The sequence below is a fragment of the Hippocampus guttulatus genome, chromosome 17 (assembly GCF_054856545.1).
Source record: "Hippocampus guttulatus isolate MCC_2025c chromosome 17, RoL_Hgut_1.0, whole genome shotgun sequence".
NCBI classification, from domain to species: domain Eukaryota; kingdom Metazoa; phylum Chordata; class Actinopteri; order Syngnathiformes; family Syngnathidae; genus Hippocampus; species Hippocampus guttulatus.
In genome coordinates, this window is record NC_141277.1 from 3,695,683 (window position 1) to 3,713,581 (window position 17,899).

At 45.8% G+C, this 17,899-nt stretch overlaps 2 protein-coding genes and 1 long non-coding RNA gene across 5 annotated transcripts; 1 reads left to right on the forward strand and 2 right to left on the reverse strand.

Moving 5' to 3' along the window:
* Positions 1 to 483: 483 nt before the first annotated feature.
* Positions 484 to 9,471, reverse strand: znf532 (zinc finger protein 532). Of its 3 annotated transcripts, none has more exons than XM_086135395.1 (9): positions 9,337 to 9,471; positions 4,150 to 6,415; positions 3,715 to 3,896; positions 3,345 to 3,521; positions 2,923 to 3,085; positions 2,531 to 2,839; positions 2,317 to 2,429; positions 1,872 to 2,004; positions 484 to 1,796 (listed from the first exon to the last, which is right to left on the reverse strand). In XM_086135395.1, the coding sequence occupies exons 2-9, from the start codon at positions 6,382 to 6,384 to the stop codon at positions 1,305 to 1,307; spliced, it is 3,804 nt and encodes a 1,267-aa protein (XP_085991521.1). In that variant the 5' UTR covers positions 6,385 to 6,415; positions 9,337 to 9,471; the 3' UTR covers positions 484 to 1,304. The 3 variants fall into 3 exon arrangements, with proteins under 3 accessions (XP_085991521.1, XP_085991520.1, XP_085991522.1); XM_086135394.1 differs by having other exon boundaries at positions 7,957 to 9,413; XM_086135396.1 differs by lacking the exon at positions 9,337 to 9,471 and having other exon boundaries at positions 4,150 to 6,074; positions 6,223 to 6,365.
* A 306-nt stretch (positions 9,472 to 9,777) lies between these two features.
* Positions 9,778 to 17,473, forward strand: LOC147191538 (uncharacterized). The gene is made up of 3 exons (XR_015103473.1): positions 9,778 to 12,973; positions 13,077 to 13,217; positions 17,323 to 17,473. It is a non-coding gene; the product is annotated as an uncharacterized LOC147191538 (long non-coding RNA).
* rax (retina and anterior neural fold homeobox) lies at positions 11,939 to 16,497 on the reverse strand. Its single transcript, XM_086134702.1, has 3 exons — positions 16,146 to 16,497; positions 15,217 to 15,458; positions 11,939 to 14,453 (listed from the first exon to the last, which is right to left on the reverse strand). The coding sequence occupies exons 1-3, from the start codon at positions 16,477 to 16,479 to the stop codon at positions 14,037 to 14,039; spliced, it is 993 nt and encodes a 330-aa protein (XP_085990828.1). The 5' UTR covers positions 16,480 to 16,497; the 3' UTR covers positions 11,939 to 14,036.
* Positions 17,474 to 17,899: the final 426 nt, after the last annotated feature.

Below are 17,899 nucleotides of genomic sequence, written 5' to 3' on the forward strand. Positions count from 1 at the left end.
TTAGCTTGACCTTTACAGGATAAAGAACTGTATTTGGTAACTTAATAATATAATAATAATAATAATCTAAATAAATACAAGGGAATTATATGATTATGAAATAAATTTGGGGGGAAAAAAAGAAAAACAAGTCCAACAAATGGGAAAAAAAATCCCAATCATTTTGTTTCAGTTTGAAAATTATTTCTGTCCTCTTCATATATTGATAATAACAATAACAAAATGCCTACTTCCCAAAGACACCAGCGATAGGCTCCAGTAGGTCCCTGACCTTCGTGTGGATAAGTGGATTAAAATATGGGTTGATGGATGGATAATATTAATAATACAGTAATAGACACTGTGAAGCATTGACCACTAGGGGGTGAGCTGGTTCCCAGAAACCCAAATGGCCTGCTGTCTTTTTTTTCCATCTAAAAAAGAAAAGACAATTGAGAAATGGCAGACGTCTAGCGTCTTGATAGAATTAATATCATCTTTGACTTTGCGTTCACCTTTTATTGAGACCAGTGCAAGCATATAAGCTTTCTAATCAAATCAAATAAAAAACAGCAGCAACAGTAGCAGTACCAAGACAACATTCGAATGAACAATTCACAGACCGCTTCTCACATACGGGTTCACAGCGAGAGACTGAAGTCATCTTGTCCAAAAAGTAGCTTCCCTTCTATCCTACAGCTTATTGATGTGTGGCTGTTACGTTGACAATTCAAAACTTTGTTGTTGTTTTTTTTCAGTCGAACAGCCACGTTTACATTCTCCAATGACCAAGAGTAATGATGACTGAATGTCCGCTCATACAGAAGTCGGCCTATTGAAAAAGAAAATCGATTTTTGACGCACAGAGGGGGTGTTATTGTTACTGAATGTATTTTCTTGTAGAATAAAGTTCAGTAAAAATAACAGCGCAAAATGGCGGTGTTGTTTAAAGGGGACCAGTCAAAAAAAAAGCTACAAAAAACTGAATTCTCCATAAAACTCATTTCCGTAGACAATGTGCCAAAAGGCTTAGAAAATATGACCTTTAAAAAAAAAATTGCTGTTGATGCGGAGAATTTCACAATGGCAATCAGACTACAGCCATAGGTTATGTAGTGCAACAGTGCAAACCATATAAAATGCTCTTCTATAAAAAAAAAAAAAAATGAAGTCTTTAGAAACATGAAGTACAAAAACTATGTTGCTTTATTAAAAACAAAGAATGACTCTCAGATACTGTATTTTACATGTGCTGTGTACTGCGGTATTTTGTACATATAGTAGGACTCTGTCCGTTGAAACGTTCAAATTGTACTTGACTCATCTCATTTCTCAGCCGAACTGAGTCTTTTGGCCTTGATGAACGCCATGCCGTGGGTCCTCATGTGGGTGTTCAGCTTCCCCTCCGTCTCAAACAGTTTCCCGCACACTTTGCATTTGGTGTTTGAGGTCCCGTCGTCGCCGTCGGCCGTAACGTTTAGTTGGTTCTCCCTCTGGCTCTCGTCGTCATCCTGACCCCTGAATCGGTGGAGACCTTGCTCCTTTAGCCGATGTACGATGAAGAGGTGCCGGGCCTTGGAGCGGGGCGAGGTGTAGCACAGGCCGCACTCCTGGCACTGGTAGGACGAGCCGTCCGACTTGTGCTGGGGGACGTGCTTGTGGAAGGCGGCCACGTCCTCGGTGGTGAAGCCGCAGACGGCGCACCTGTGAACTTTGGGGATGTTCACCTTGAGCCTCTTCAACGGCTGCGAATCCGCGCTCCTGGGGTTCAACCCCGGGGACTCGTCATCTTCATTCTTTCTCTTGGGGCTGCCAGTCTGTGAAGCACACCCGAAAGATATCTTAGCCGTGGTCCGCGAACGGCAAGGACAAATAAACGTTGATTTACGTACCGGTTTCTTCTCCGACAAATCATCCCTGGTATCGGAGGTTGCCCTCTTCTCCTCTGTGGGACCATGCATCAACTGAATGTGCTGATCCAGCAGCACTCTCTTCGTGAACGGCTGACTGAGGGTTGGGCAATGCCTGTTAAAGTGCAAGTTGTTCATGTTCTATTTTAATTGCATTGGCCTGGTTTGATCTTTCTCTGCCCGTTTTGGTCTCACTTTGACTCAACTTTTCCATTTAAAAAGTGGTACCCTAACTTACTTGGTCGACATTTTAACCATACAATGACTATTGGTGACTAATGCCTGAACAACTTTCTGGAACGGATTGTGTTCAGGTTATGAGGATCCATTAACTTCACTCTAAAAATTACCCCGTTTTTTTATTTCATGGCCTGGTATCCCTTTTTTTTTTTTTTTGCTTTCCAAATCACGTGTCGCCAGTACTCACGGACAGGTGTAGACTTTGCGCACTCCCTTGTGTTTGAGGCGGTCATGTCGACAAAGACTGTGCGGAGAACTGAAGGATTTCTCGCACTGTCGGCACGGGTGCTTCTTCAATATCTATTGCGAGATCGGAAGAGCGTGAGTCGTCACGTATTATCCTTTCCCGGGTTGCTCAGCTGCACATGCCAGACATTTCCGTCCCGGGTTCAGACTTTTACCTTGCCGTGTTCTCGCTTCATGTGAGCCACAAAGACCTCCCTGGAAGTGATGACGGTGTTGCATTCACCGCACGTATACGCTGAGCCATTGCGGTTCTTAAGCTCGCCTGAGCTGTTTTTGGTGGGGGGTTTTGGTGATGAAGATGCACCTTTATTTACACCCTTGCTTTGACCATTGGCCTTTCCGCCGTCGTTTTTGTTACTGGGGCCGTTGTTGGTGTTGTTTGAATTTGTAGGCTTGGTGCTGAGGGGGAAGTTGAGCCCCAAATTTGGCGATGCGTCAGTGGTCTTCAAAGTTCCATGGATGGCCTTGCAAAGTTTGATTTATTGAATTGAACCGAGGCGTGATTGCGTTATTTAATCGATTTGTGTGTAAAATACTGAGGTCCTACCTTGATGTGGTCCATCATGAGCTGTTTCTGTGCATAGTGCATGGAGCAGTCGGGACATTTGAAGACTGGAACTTTATGATTCGCAACATGCTGGTCAAAGTGTGAGCAGAGCAGAGACTGCAGCGTGAACACAGTGTCACACATGGAACACTTGTATATAAGCCTGTCGGAAAGAAGAAAGACAAGGTGCCTAATGTAAGCGAGCGCTGGGTGATGAGGTCCTATTTAAGTCAGCGGTTGTTCTATTCAGTCAATCCACCGTGTCTAAAATCCTAGTGGTGAGGCAGAAAGGGCGATTTTCCTGTGATTTCGTTCTGGGTATCGGGTTGCAGTCGTTTTTTTTCAACGTGAATTTGATGCCACTGTTCTCTGTGTAGATTTAATTGCACTTTTGACTCGACGTAGCCTCGATCAACACTCACTTCGGCTCGCCCGCCTTCAGTCCGGGATGCTGCGTGTACCCATGCGAGTGAGTTGCTGGCGCCGACTTGAACGCCATGGGACAAAGTGGACATTTATAGAAGATCTCACAGTGCGTCGTCTGGATGTGCGACTTCAGGGTTGCGACATCGGCAAAAATCACACTACAGTGGATGCAGCTAATGGTTGGAGACAGGACAGAGAATAGAAAAAATAGTTACTTCAAGTCAAACTTGAACACTCGGGGAGGGAAAAAAGTATTAACTCGAGATGTGTATTTGCTCTTATTCTTCATGAGTTGAATTCATCCAAGACTTTATGTACACAAAAGATCTATTTTAAAGTCTTAAAATTGCAGTGGAAGAGACAAACCGGTATCCGACTCTACGGGCGTAGTGCAGGCAGTTCTTTGTGACGTGGGACTGGAAGTGGACAGAACGACAGCTGGCGCCACATTCTGGACAAACGTATGGGGACTTGTGCTGGTGGATTCGTTGATGGGATAGAAAACTGCAATGGTTTGGGAGAAGCATTTGGCAGACGGCGCAAGTTTTCTGATAGAACAGACAGAAGGGAGACGGAGAAGATGGATATTGCAAATTTTGTCAAAGTAGAGAATATATGCCGTTTAGTGATTTTGTTTGTTCTGTTGATGTGTGTTGCTGCTCTGTGATTAAATGCGTTTAAAACTGTGGGAGTCGTAAAACGATATATTTAAAAAAACAGGTTTCTATCATCTCTTTATTCTCGATGGTGGGACTGGAATGTATCCCTTGTGAGAAATGGAGGTTGCTGCATCTGCCATACCTGCCCACCGGTCTCCAGAAGGTGTTGATAATGCGTCGCGAGTGAGCTGTCGTCCTGGAACGTTTCGTGACATTCCAAACACTTGAGGCTGTGCCTGCAGAGCTTTGATGCGTCCTCCTCGAAGGGCACGGCTGCCTCGAGAGGAGAACTGTTGGCCATTGAACTCACTGCACTTTGTGACACGCCACTCGGACCTTTCCCCGTGGTTTGAACGGGTAAGGCTTGCGCGTCAGGGGCGGAGGAGATGATGTCTGTGAGGGTGGCAGGTCCAGAAAAGGGCGATGCCGTTATCATCTGGTCTGCAGGGATCGGTTTTAAGATTAGGTGTGAGCACTGCATGACCGCCCCTTTGTCCTTGTGGCCCCTAGCATGAGAGAGCAGACTGCATTTGTTGTAAAAGACGAGACTTTTTGAGCAGTGGTTGCAGGTCACCTCAATCCGCACGCTGCGACGTTCGTAGTGTTGGGTCAGGCTCTTTTCAAGAGCGAAAGAATCGCCGCACTCTAGGCACTTGTAGCCCCGAGTGGGAAGCGAAATGCAAGCGGAGGTCGGCGGAGAGAGGTTTGGGACGTACACCGGAATGGGATTTATGCTACTCAAAACCTTATTAAAAGCGTCAACGACGGAGCTTTGAGAGCTGCTCAAGACTTGAACCCTGGAGAGCTTCTTCGAAGACCGGCCGGTGAGAAGGGGCTGCTGCTGTTGTTGGGATTGCCTGGAGGACGACGTTCCTTTTTGGAGCTCGCTGGCAGCAGAGAACACATTCTTAGAGAGAAGATTGAGATTGCTAAAATGGACTGCCTTTGGTACAAGTTTGGCATTAGCCAGACTGGAAGCGGGGACCATGACGGTCTGTTGTTGTATGACGCTTGCCGCTTTAAGGATGGCACCGCTGGCACCTTGTACCGAGGCGGCCGGAATGACGGTTGCTTTGACGGTGGTGTTATTGGACAGCTTCAGGTTAATGACCTGGGAACCCGCCGTCTTGACAGCCGAGACGGGCAGGAAGGCCGTTGCTACTGGTTTGATGGTCATCTGCTTCGTGATTTCAATCGATGGTCCTCCACAGGTTGCAACGACTGTCGTCGCGGGAGATGAAATAAGCGCACCAGTAGTAGCCTTTACCGTTAAGCCATTTCCAAAGTTGTCTCCTTTGTTCACTCTGCCAAGATCCAAGTCTGGAATGACTCGTGTCACTGTGTGCTTGATCTGTCCAGATGACGTCTTGATTGTTTTTATCCTGACTTTAGGAATGACCGGTGTGGTGTCCGTACCGCTACTCTCACTATTGACACTCGCGGGACTATCTGGCGGTCCTGATAGCAAGCGCTTTGCCAACTCCAATGCTGATTCCGGCTCGCGTTTCTTCCCCGGAGTTCTGGAATTTTCATTGTCTTGGTTTGAGTCCATCAGTGTCATCGGAGAATCTTGAATAAAGTCTGTATTTTGTTCCTTTTTAGCGCTCAGAGCCGCAATGGCTGCAATACAAGAGGAAAGTTTTGCAGACGTCTTTGACTGGATTTGGGATGTTTGACCATTATTCTCCTTGTTACGTATAAAGTGAGGAGTTTCCTTGGGCTCATCTTGAAACAAAGACAGTTGAGTGGGGTTATTGGACGCAGAACCTTCCAGACTGATATTTTGATTATTATTATGGTCCGGATTTAAGTCCTTATTTTTGGACTTGGAAACTTTCTCCATGGATGCGGGGTATTTCGAGAGCGGTCTCTCTTTCGTGGTCGTGGATTTGTGAAGTGAATGTCCTGCATTCTTGATCGTCGGATCCCTTCCTTCAGTGTTGTCCTCCTCAAACTCTTCCGCACTGGAGATGGGACTGAACTGATTGCAAGGCGACGATGGCTTACATTCCGCGTGTCCTTCCGCCTCGGAAAGATTCCATCCATTTTTGGTGCAATGCACACCCACTGTCGTGGAAGTCGAGAAGCCATTTTGAAGTTGATTGCCAATTCTTATCGAATGAGGTTGGGAATGGAACTGCAAATCCTTTTCTAGCAGGGTTCCAACATGCTGACTTGCGTCTGCATTCCGAATGTTCTTGACAATGACACTTACGCCCACATCCTCATTGTTGGTTGAGCCACACTTGGCTTGCTTGACTTTGTCGTCGTGGTCATCTTGTTGGCCGGATTCAATTGCAGCTTTGGGATCCACCATGTCGGGGATGTCGAAGGCCGCCAGGAGGTCGTCAAAGTCCGGTGTCTTCATATCTCCCATCTTCCTTTCCCTGCTGTAATTTGGACCTCACCTGTCAGTGGCAGAAAATGATATCGTCCTTGTAGTTCATGTATTGAACTTCACAATGTAGCATCGCACTGTCGCTCATTTTTTGACATATATTGTGTTTACTGGTCACTTATTTTGGAGGTTGTGCAAGATGAAATCTAGTGTTCATCAGCTATGGACTAGATTTCACAATTAAAAAGAAGAGCCCTTCTCTGAGACATTTCGTAACTACCCGTGACGACGAACACAATCTTGAAACAGTCTCATGGTCATTATGGTCGCATGAGCACTAACTGTATGTACACTGGTAACAACATCTTCTGCAGCCATCTACGTGGGGGCGGGTTGACGTGACGTTTTCATGGCTGGATGCTCAGCAGATTAACTGCTCGACATTTGTTGTAATTAAAAACAAGGCATCACCAGTGAGCATGCTGAAATAAATGTATTTCTTGTTCTTGACATGGAATTTTGAAAAGAATGGGTCAGACAACTGGACTTGTTTTAGTCTCATTCGGTTTTTGTTTTTTTAATCAATGGAATGCTTGCAGTACAATGTGAAAGTGTGCACATGGAGTGAAATATGGTCAATAATTGTATCCAAATTGCAGTCAGAGGCAAACGAGACACCAGTCTGTGCGTAGCGCCCCCCTTTCTTAACACGTTATAGCCCAAACCAGTAACTGAATCATACTATATGTGTATACATTTTCTGCGCTGTCAATTTGAAATAATTTCCTTTTTGGGAATAGTAAAGGCATGGAGATTGTGATGGAATGTTTTCTGATTCGTCAATGGAAAAATAAAGAATTTGATTATGAAGATAATCGTAAGTGAGTAGTTCTAAAATGTAAAAATGTGTTGCTAATCCGTGTGATTGGTTTTGGAATCAGTGTCATGGTAACAAATCTCAGTTTACCGAGCATCCACTAGCGAATTGTGTTCAAACTTAGAGGTTCCTCACTAGATGCTTCTCATTAGTCAACGTATTACACTCATATGTGGGCATTTCAATTGCCACTTTAATTGTGGTATTGTTTTCCCCCAACTTTCATTTTTCATAGCGGGTGCTACTGCAGTGAAATATGAAAATGTGTTCTGCTTGTTGGGGACAAAAGGCATCGGTGCGAGGCAGGCCGGGTTCCAGCAACACTCTTTGTGCCATATGACTGGCAACCACAATCTGCATCCACAGATTTTTTATTTTTTAGCCCTAGTTATATTTAGAGGCCTGTCTAAATGCAGATGAGGGGGGGGGGGTCAGTGATGGCAGAGAGGGGGTCGAGGGAAAAGAGCTGACGAGCAAGGAAAGGATGTGAAAATGGCTGCTGGCAACAGCAGAGAGTGAGAGAGAGGCCTGGTGGCGAACAGCAAGCCAGAGACGTCTGATGCTGAAAACCAAGGTTAAAAACACACAAATCTGACAAATAATCAACGCTGAGCACCGCTTTCAGACTCGCGCGCGTCACTGCCAAATCACATCCACACACTGCGAGATCGCCACCATGTCAGTCAAATGAAGATTAGTCATCGAAACATGCAAGAAAATCAGCCACTCCTCACCCTCTCGCCTCGCCTCGTCCCTCTGCAGCCACGTTTCAAACCTTCCTCCTCTCCTTTTTTTGCCCATCCTGAAATAAACATATTCACGACACGGCTAACCCTCAAAAAGCCACGCGCCCCACCCTGACCGAACCGACGACAACAACAACAAAAATCCTGCCTTTGCCACAAAAGGCCCAGAAGTTAGGGTCAGGTTACATCCAGGCTTGTGCTAAGTGCCGGTGGTCCTGGGAAGGATCCTCTTTTGTCATTCTCTGAAGCACTGGCAGCACACAGACAGACAAACAAGACACATAGATCAAGCCCTGTGTGTGTGTGTGTGTGTGTGTGTGTGTGTGTGTGTGTGTGTGTGTCAGGGCTGCAGACTTCCAGGCACCCCCCCCCCCCACCCCCTCTGCCCTCGTCCCTTCCCAAATCTTCCCGCTCTCTTTTCGGTGAGTCTCCGCCGCATAGCAAACCGCCGCGGGGCCGACGCTTGCTCCGCGGTAGCCGGCGGCCGGGAGACGAAGGACGGCCAATTAGCGTGGAAAAGCGCCGATACCTCTGGAGGAGCACAGAGACGGCATTGTTCCTGTCAGCGCTCTAGTCTGCCTCAAACTGGTTCCAGCTAGTTCTGCTCGCCCCACCATAAAGCCCAGCGCTGCATTGCGGCCTCAAGAGCGCACAGGCAGGAGACGGAATGCTCTCCTCCCGGGACATCACTTCCCATTTTTTTGCCTTTGTCTGATAGAAAACGCTGATCATATAGACGTAGGCGGGATCTGACACCTTTCTGGATGGTGAATCAAATATGAGGGAGTGTTTATGAAGGACCACAACGGGGAAGGAAACGACAATATTTACGTCTTGTGAGGTGGAGGATATTGAGGAAGTCAAGATGAGGGGTGATGACTGCAGGTCTGGATGTTGGACTAATGACTGGAAAAAAGGCAAAATGAATCAACCAACTCGGTCATTTGTCCTTATGTTATACCTCCATGCCGGTTGTCTGTTCTGAGCACCGAATCCCCATCCGCTCTTTTCATTCGAGTTTCCAAAAGGACAACTGCCACTCCCCAAGAAATAGTGTCACAGTCCAACTCTGTGTATCCAATGCATCGACCTGTCACCTCAACTCTTCATCGCCGAGAAGCATTGAAAACACTGCTTATCCACGGCCACCAAACTTTAAGAATCTCCAAGGGAAATGTTGGCCCTTGCAAAAACATTGGCTACCCCTCCAGCTACTGCTGCTAAACGGCTTGATCCCCAAGGAAAGGTGGCATGGCGGAAACACGACATCTATCTCGCCTGGATTGCTACCAAACGGATGCCATCCCCACGGATGCATGCACTACACATCAACATGCACATGCAAATATGGAACTAAATATTGCATACCCAGTAAGATCTTTTTTTCCCCCCACACTGGAAAATGGACGTCTTCCTGTCGAGGCCTCGGCACCTGCCTTAGTGTCTTACCCCGGCCATTCCAGCCTCCATCTTCTTCCTCCTACCCCCCCCCCCCCCTCCCACTCTGCTTCACTCATTCACTCCCAGTCCGGGCCTCCTTTCCGCCTTTGGCCGCCGCCGCCACCTTCGTGGACATTCATGAAGGGAAGGATAGAAGTGGAGGAAGGGGTGGGGGGGGGGGGTTGAGCAGGCGAATCAGGCCTTTTGTCTCTGTCGTTGGAGGGGGTGGGGGGGGGGTGGTGGTGAAGGGACTCTCCACTCTGGCTCTGGAGCAGCAGCTGTTGCAGAGTAAGGAGAGAGAGAGAAGGAGGGAGGCAGATGGAGGTGGGGGAGACGGAGTGGAAGAAATAATCGGGGGGGGGCGTCTGATAAGGGTGTGCTCTGTTTTCATGTCATGGACCTTGAGCATTGCATTTCATCCCGTTTATGCTTGCGCGTATAATCAGGTAGGATTAAGTAAGGTCAACAGTAAGCACAAAGTGAGTCCATCTTGGACCAAATCTACAGCCAAAAGGGACTGCCTGGATCATTTTCTGGCAGTGAATTCTGTGTTCAAGGGAAAAAGTAAAAAAAAAAAAGCATCACTGGTGATTTTCACGCTCATGTCCGTATTTGGAAGATTGGAGAAGCTACGACTCGTCAACGGTGAAGATGCTAACCTACCTGGCGGTCCCTCATTGGGCCTTGCTTAGCGGTCGTCGACACACCTGGCGGCCTTGCACAACTCCCAGCGTTTAGGACGTGAACGGGGCCGTGATGGATTCATTTGTGAGGAGACACAAATCTGCGCGGTTCACAAGGCGGGACTGATACGTGCATGGAAGTGCATTGAAAGGCCCGAGTGGCGCTTCCTGCCCCTCGACGGTGTGACACATTCAGTTGCAGGAGGCGAGAGCGCAGCGAGCCTCCCCTCCCCCACCGACACAGTCATGTGATGTCATTTTTCCCCCTGGATGCGAGGAGGAAGACAAAATGAAGTGCTAGCATCCTACCCTCGCACGCATTTACCCAATTATTTGATTCTGCTGCACTCTAGCACTCAACACACACGATGCCCTCCTGATATCCATCTTTTGTCTGACACGGTGTATGCCAAGATTTGCATCAAGGTTTTCTCGTGTTCCACGTTTTTCTTTTGTCTTGAGCCTCTATTTCCATACCCGTCTGCTGTCTTATGCTATTGGCCCATTTCTGCACCCTGGCTTCCTTTTGTTGTACATAGTACAAGCAGATTTTTGCACCTTGGTTTCCTCAAGTCTTACAACGTATTGGCCCGTATTTACATGTAGCTGTCAATTGCGCCTTATACATTATGGGCCAGATTCCTCACATACATACAGGTAGATGAAAGGAAAAGCGTGCAGTCATATGCTTTTCTGGCCGCCCATTTCATCCCTTTGATTAGTCTATCATGAGCACACCGTCAGACTCGATATGCATTCTGGGTGAAGTAATCCTCAAAAGGGGCTGCTCCCTGTGCAATCAATTACTTTTCCTCTTATGTGTTTCAGAAACTCCAGGTAAGATGTAGTCATACTTTATGCCACACATTTTAATAATGTCTAAAAAAAAAAGCCCACAAGCTAGAGCTTCTTAAAGGGGAGACAACCCCCATAGTGATATTCCGATTAGTAAAGTGTTTTGCCAGTTGCTCTCGCACAGGTACTTGCATTCTCTGGTCCAAATTAGTTGATGGGTTTGTCCACCTTGGTTCTTTTGGTGAAGGACTAAAAATATGTCAAAGCAAACCACGAGCCTTCTCTTACTGGTCATAAGAATGTAAATGGGAGGAAGGCTTGCTGTACAGGTGAGCAAATGACAAGCAAACAAAGCAGCACGTGTGTGGCAAAGATTATTTCCCACGATTGCTCCAAAAGTGTTTTCTTATTGACTATATTTATTTTTGTTAATCAACAATCACGGATGGTGACAGGCAGAAGAATTAAATGCTCCTCCCCTATAGGGCAGAATGTACATTTGACCTGAAGCCTTGTTTATTTGCGGTTGGACATTTGTGATTGTCGATTTTTGTTTGGTTTGGTTTTGTAACCTGTCCTCCGGCATTCACTGAAAAACCTTGTTGCGTTTGTACTCCGACCGGAGCGTTGAAATAAACTGTCAGTTTGGCGTCATCTAGTGGAATCTTTGCGGTGGCGTTGTTAGGTTTAATCCAGTCCGTGTATTTTCGTCGTGTTTGAAATGTCCTGGTTTGTTGTCGGTCCCTGAATGCATTTTGTGCGTCCTCAAAAGTTAAACCAACAGAGGGCGGTCAAAATCGCTCTGAAATTTTGTTTGACAACCACAGAGCTCAGAATCGGGCACTGGCCAATTAAGCAACCAGTTATCTTTAATTATATACTTATTTCTTGTCATAGGTGACCTCGATGAAAGAACAAACGTCATAAAACACAAAATGTCAATCAAAACTAAGCAATGTTATATTTGTGAAGGCAAATGTCGACGTGCATCTCATAAGAGTGTGCTGGTGTACCTAATGTTGTGATCTATGACTATGAGAGTACAAGGAATGTGATAGGTTGAACAGTAACTGATTTATTTCAGTGGGGGGAAGGGGGCACAAAAAATCACTATGATCACCCAGGGTTATAATATAAAATAAAATAGAACAGTGGAGCAAGATAGCAAGACCATTGAAACTCACTATGCTGTCCGCCTCTGCTAAAATCAGCAACATCCTTACTTAAACAGATCACTCAATTCTCCCCATGAATAGAAATTATAAGCAATATGCATTTGGTGCAGTTTCTCGTGTTTACTGAAAAAACACCAAAAACGGAAAAAAAACCCCAACTTGGGGCATTATATATGAATGCTTTCTCATCAGCTAAAAGCAACTCTCTCTTGTTCTCTCTCTTTCTCTCTCTCTCTCTTTCTCTCTCACACACACACACTTAAACACACAGCATGTATAAACCAGTAGGGTACACATTGACGGTGAAGGTTGTCAGACAATGGCGAGGGCTAATTGCAACAAGTTGGTTGCACACACTTTCCCTCTTAATGCCAAAAGCAAAAGTTTCCTCTTGTGTCCTCAGTCGTCATTTGTTTCACGGCTGATTGGTGAACAAAGAGGCAACAAGCCACTTTCACCCCATGATTACGCTTCTAATCCCACCGATTGATGAGATAACGTTTAGGGGAGTTAATAAGGAGGTAACAAGTCATTCTCCGAGGGCACGGGAGGAAGTCCGCCAAGTTAAGCTGCTTTAAGTGTAAGAAAGACCCTCGGCGTTTACTTTGTGTTGATGGAAAACACGTTTGCTGAAGGCCAATTCTTTTGGCCAAATGGAGTGCCATGCTTTCGCCAGTCATCAACAACTTGTCTTGTATGATGATTTGTATCCTTTTTATCTTCTTCCAATTGTTGCCTTTTGTTTTCATTATGATCGTGCGTGGCCGCTAGAGGACACTTCGCCGCTATCTTCTGTTTGAATACACAGGCTACTCATTGGGCAGCACGGTGGTCGAATAGCGCAGAGGTGATGGAGTTCGTGTTGGACTCCAGCTTTCCTGTGTGGACTTTGCATGTTCTCACCGTGCCTGTGTGGGTTTTCTCCGGGTATTCCGGTTTCCTCCCACATTCCAAAAACATGCGCGTACCGGTACGTTGATGGAACGCTCTAAATTGTCCCTACGTGTCAGTGCAGATGGTTGTTGGTCTATGTGTGCCCTGCGATTGGCTGGCGACCAGCTCAGGGTGTACCCTACCTACCGCCCCCCAAGTCAGCTGGGAAAGGCTCCAGCACACCCGCGACCCTCGTGAAAAGCGGATGGATGGATATTACGAGGTAAGTTCATGTGTTACTGTTTTCACTATGAAATATTACTTACTTTATGAAACATCTGTGTGTGTGTGTTGCTTTTTCCTTTGCTCTTTCTTTGTGGCTTTTTTGCAACACTCAATGTCGACTGAGACGCAAATGCTGCACGTGATTAGCTTTTTCTTTTAGCTTTCTTGCGATGGTTATTCCCATTAAAAAAAAGGGGGGGGGCACCCTGACCAAGGCGTTAAGAGGAGGAGGTTTGTTTTATTAGCAGTAGTTAACTTTGCAGGTGTGTGACTATAAAAATAAAAAAAACAGTTACAGTGGAGCCTTGAGATATGACTGACCTGACGTATGACCTATTTGCTTTGACTTGTGAGCAAAATTTTGTGGAATGAGCGCCGCTTGGTGCGAGTTGGCTCAACTCATGTATAACAAGCAGCAATTAGTCAGATAGCAGACAATTTTCAAAAGTGACTCCAAGATGGTTATTGCCACTCCCAGCTAAAGTTTACTGTCAAACTAAACATAAAACAAAAGAGAATCACGTTTGTATTTAAAACAACCACAAAACTTTGCCTTGAAGTCAGCCGGCTTCATTCCAACAGATTATGCTAAATGCTATAGATGCGTACCTTCTCCAAAAAAAAAAGGGATTTTCTTTCCATGTAGAAGTGTAAAATAAATAGACAATGCTTGTTGCAATAGGTAAGAATGAAACGGAATGAAGCGAAATCTGAGCACGATAGAAAGTTTTGCAAAGTTTGTGTCTGTCAAGTTGCCCTCACAACGTCGGCCTTCCAATCCCATCCATCTTCCCAAAGACGCAGCTGCCGTTTCCCCTCACCACGTCTTGCCAATAGATTGAATGTGTTCTTTGGCCTTCATCCTTAATGAGGCAATGCTGGATTTCCTCGGGTCTGGCGAGCACGGATAGGCCGACAGCGGCGGCGGGCACATGGAGCCCATCCGAGGCAGGTGGGGGGTGCACCCCAGCGTGGGTGCGTTGAGGAAGGAGGGCGGCGCCGAGGGGGGAGGCGAGGCAGTGTAGGCGCCGCCGCCTCCTATGAAGCCCGGGAGTGACTGCAGGGTAGCCGAGGCCCCGATCGGCGAGGCCAACCAGGGTTCCAAAGAACCCGTGGCGGGACCGCAGCCAAAAGAGAGTAAGGAGGCGGGGGCGGTGGTCTCCGGGAGCTTGATGGAGTTCACTTCCAGCTTTTCCTGCCGACGCCACTTAGCCCGACGGTTCTGGAACCAAACCTGAGAGCCATCGCAGATAGTTCAATGCAACTGTATTCATCCTCCAAAAAGTTGCCAAAACATTCTGTGCGCCCACACAATTAAAAAGAAAAAAAAAGTTTTTATTATTATGCAAAACAATGTGTTGTACGTGCAGTTTTGCAAACCAAAATTATGATATAACTGTTATTTATATACATTTTCCCCACGCAGTCCTGCCAGACCTTTCCTCAATAATATAGATTTAGTAAAATCTCTTTTTCTTTCTTTCTTTCTTTCTTTTGTGTGCGTGTGCGTGCGTGTGTGTGTGTGTGTGTGTGTGTGTTTTTGGTCTGCAAACGTTTTTGAATACACACCAACACATTTTGCTCAAAATACCTTCAGGATGTACGTCGTTAATCTTAAGCATATGCGTTGATGTGAAGACACTCACCCTCGTGTTTTCTCGCGATAATTAGGAAACAGAAGACTTCTAAATATGCAACTCTGTGTTTGTCTAACTGCCGGTGTTTTTTTTTTTTTCTGAACTGAACTCTCTGCCACAGTCCGAGAAAATGACAATGCCACACCTCTAGTAAGCTATTTTTAGAAGAGGCCTGCTGACTGCTTTTGCGGTGTTGACATCAATACGAGAACAACGTTAAGGCATGAAAAGCAATGCTGTTTACTGAGCGTTTTTCGGGATGCTTTCTATTGGCCCACTTTTTTTTACTTGATGTTGAAACCACACCGGCGCTTATTTGATTTGATAAATGACTAAAATAATTCCAGCCGTTTCTCATACCTGCACTCGGACCTCGGGCAGGTTGACTTTGAGGGCCAGCTCCTCTCGGCTGTACACGTCCGGGTAGTGGGACTTCTCGAAGGCTCGCTCCAGTTCGTGCAGCTGGAAGGTGGTGAAGGTGGTCCGGTTGCGGCGGTGCTTCTTTTTCGGGTTCTCGTCGTCCGACAATTTGCAGCCTTCCCGCTCCGGCGAGTCCGGACAAGGCGCGTCACCGACGCCGACGGCGCTCGGGCAGCACATGCCTGCAGCAAGAAATGCCCTTCCAAGTCATTATTATCCTTGGTGGATTTTCTACGCGGATCAAATCGTCAAGGAAGGGTCTCAAGTCGACCTAAAACGAGGGAAATTCATTCATATAGGCTACATTAAAAAGCGAACCAAAAAATAAATAAATCACGGAACTATAACAAAATAATCAAAACTAATAAGCCGAATTGCACCGAGCAAATTAATATATTTACGAAAATGAAAAGAGAACGAAATTTTGTGCGTAAAACGGTTTAATAAAACGAAGTCTGATACATAACTAAAATGAACGTTGGGAGTATAACCGCAATTGAAGGAGTAAAAACGAAATGTAATTCACGTTTGTAAAATTACATTTAAAATAAACAAAAAAAAATCCTCAAAAGTAATCAAACTGAATTACGTAGTAAAATATAAAAACATTTTAATAGATCAAAATAAACTACATGAAAACTAAAATATTTATGCAACAAAAATGAAATGAACGAAATCAAAAACATGTCAATAGAACAAATGAAGTGATAAAATGAAATACAACATGGAATGATTGAAAATGGGAGAAAATAATTACACAAAATGCAAAGCATACTTTGGATAACATAAAGCCAAAATAACATCAAACCAACAACGCAAAAACAATAAACCCAACGACGTTCCGGCGAATCCAATTCGATCGAACGTACCGTCCAAACTTTCTGCGAAGTGACTTTTGTGACTTTGTCGAACTCGCCGCTGCTCCTGCGCGTCTTTGCCTCCGACTTTGGCGGGCAAGCTGCAGGCGGTCGACCTGTGGAACAGGAGGTCCTCCTTGAAGCCCAGGATGGCCTCGATGCTGTGCACCCTGGCCGGGTTGCCCGGTAGCTGCTGCTGCTGTTGGTGTTGGGCGAGGGCGCGAGCGGAGGGGGACTGCTGCAGTCGCTCGTCCATCATCATCATGGTCATCATCCTCTTCCTCCTCTGGGAAGGCGGTCCGATCAGCCACATGGGTCGGCGGGGGGGGACTAACAAAGATGTCATGATAGTTGCGTGGAGCAGCCTCCGGCTTTTAAACTAACGCCCACCGGCCCACCCACCCACCTGTTGCACTCTTCCGACGTCACAGAAGGGGGGACGTCCCGGATTCTGGGAGGGGGGTCAGGGTTGGGGGCAGGGATGTGCAGCATGTGTAAAACCTACTTACATCAATCTTCAAACCATCTTTCTGCTCCTCCAGATGTCATGTTCATGTCAGTCTGAGAGCGAGGAAAGAAGGAAGATTAGGATTAAGGTACAACAAAATCATAATTACAAGATTTCTGGCCAGCATTGCTATCTTAATAGTTCGCTCAAATGGTTGCCAAACTGAATGGAGGTCTCATTAATTGAGTTAGGCGGGGCGTGATTGGTATTTGTAGCCCGAAAACCACTGCCAAAAGCCAAAATGCCATCGCTTTGGCCCATCCAGTTCAACTATATCGGAGTTACTTGAGGAAATTCAATCAGACCTTTTGCCACCGTTTTGTAGCCTGTGTGGCCAAATAAAGTTGGACAAACCGTTTTAGAGGGAGGCGTCAACTGCGGTAAGTGCGTGGACCCTCCCCCTGGGAATCATACAATAAGGACAATTTTTAGAGATAACCATTTAGGAGCAAACAAAGATTGACAGGAGTGTGGTAATCCCGCTTAAAGGGGGATTACATTTTGTTGCTCAAAAGAGTTAAAACCCGCTAAAACTATTTAGCTTTTCCTAATTGCACAAGGTGACCTCATCCTTTGTGGGCTTGTCATAGGACGAGGGGGGGGGGGTTGCTAATTAACACCACAGGGTCAATGTACAACTTCCTTTTTTGTGCTTTGGTTCATTTTTGGCTTGTTTTGCAGGGTCACAGACATTTGGTGACACACGCGAGTGAACACGGAAGAAAATATGACGACTGTAACAGCTCCCGCTGTTTTTGGAACACTTTGGGTAAGCTTTTTAAATCTTTGTTTGCCCTGTTTGTAAGGAGGCTGTTGCCGACGTTGCTTTATGCACTGCCACCGCTCCCCGTCCCCGGCCCCCAAAAAAAGTGCCTTCACCAAACTTTCAGCTTCAATTGTCCAAGAGATGAAGACTCAGCAAAGCCAACCTCTAATTGTTTATTTGAGTGATTCAATAATCCATTTATTAATTGGCTATTGTTGTCATGAAGTCTCGTTCATCCATCAGCACTTTATTATTAAATAACTCTGAAACGACTGAATTGGCACTCTACAAATGAAGGCTTACAAGTGTCAACGCCAACAATCAGAAAATATTGCTTATATATATATATATACTGTATATACAGATATATATATATATATATATATATATATATATGATTTGGCCGCCTCATTTCGCGCCTGGAGATCAAAAGTGTATCAAAATATGAGCATTTCATAAGCCTTTCTAAGGAGAGCTTTGAGGAGTCACAGG

What these genes read in the sequence shown, in the direction of transcription:
- rax (XM_086134702.1), bottom strand. Translation starts at nt 16,479, where the DNA reads ATGACATCTTTGTTAGTCCCCCCCCGCCGACCCATGTGGCTGATCGGA. An exon ending in CTTCGCAGAAAGTTTGGACG is followed by an intron (nt 15,459 to 16,145) that starts GTACGTTCGATC and finishes TTCTTGCTGCAG; the next exon opens with GCATGTGCTGCCCGAGCGCC. An exon ending in TGCCCGAGGTCCGAGTGCAG is followed by an intron (nt 14,454 to 15,216) that starts GTATGAGAAACG and finishes GATGGCTCTCAG; the next exon opens with GTTTGGTTCCAGAACCGTCG.
- znf532 (XM_086135395.1), bottom strand. Translation starts at nt 6,384, where the DNA reads ATGGGAGATATGAAGACACCGGACTTTGACGACCTCCTGGCGGCCTTC. An exon ending in CTGAAGGCGGGCGAGCCGAA is followed by an intron (nt 3,086 to 3,344) that starts GTGAGTGTTGAT and finishes TCTTTCCGACAG; the next exon opens with GCTTATATACAAGTGTTCCA. An exon ending in TGAAGCGAGAACACGGCAAG is followed by an intron (nt 2,430 to 2,530) that starts GTAAAAGTCTGA and finishes ATCTCGCAATAG; the next exon opens with ATATTGAAGAAGCACCCGTG.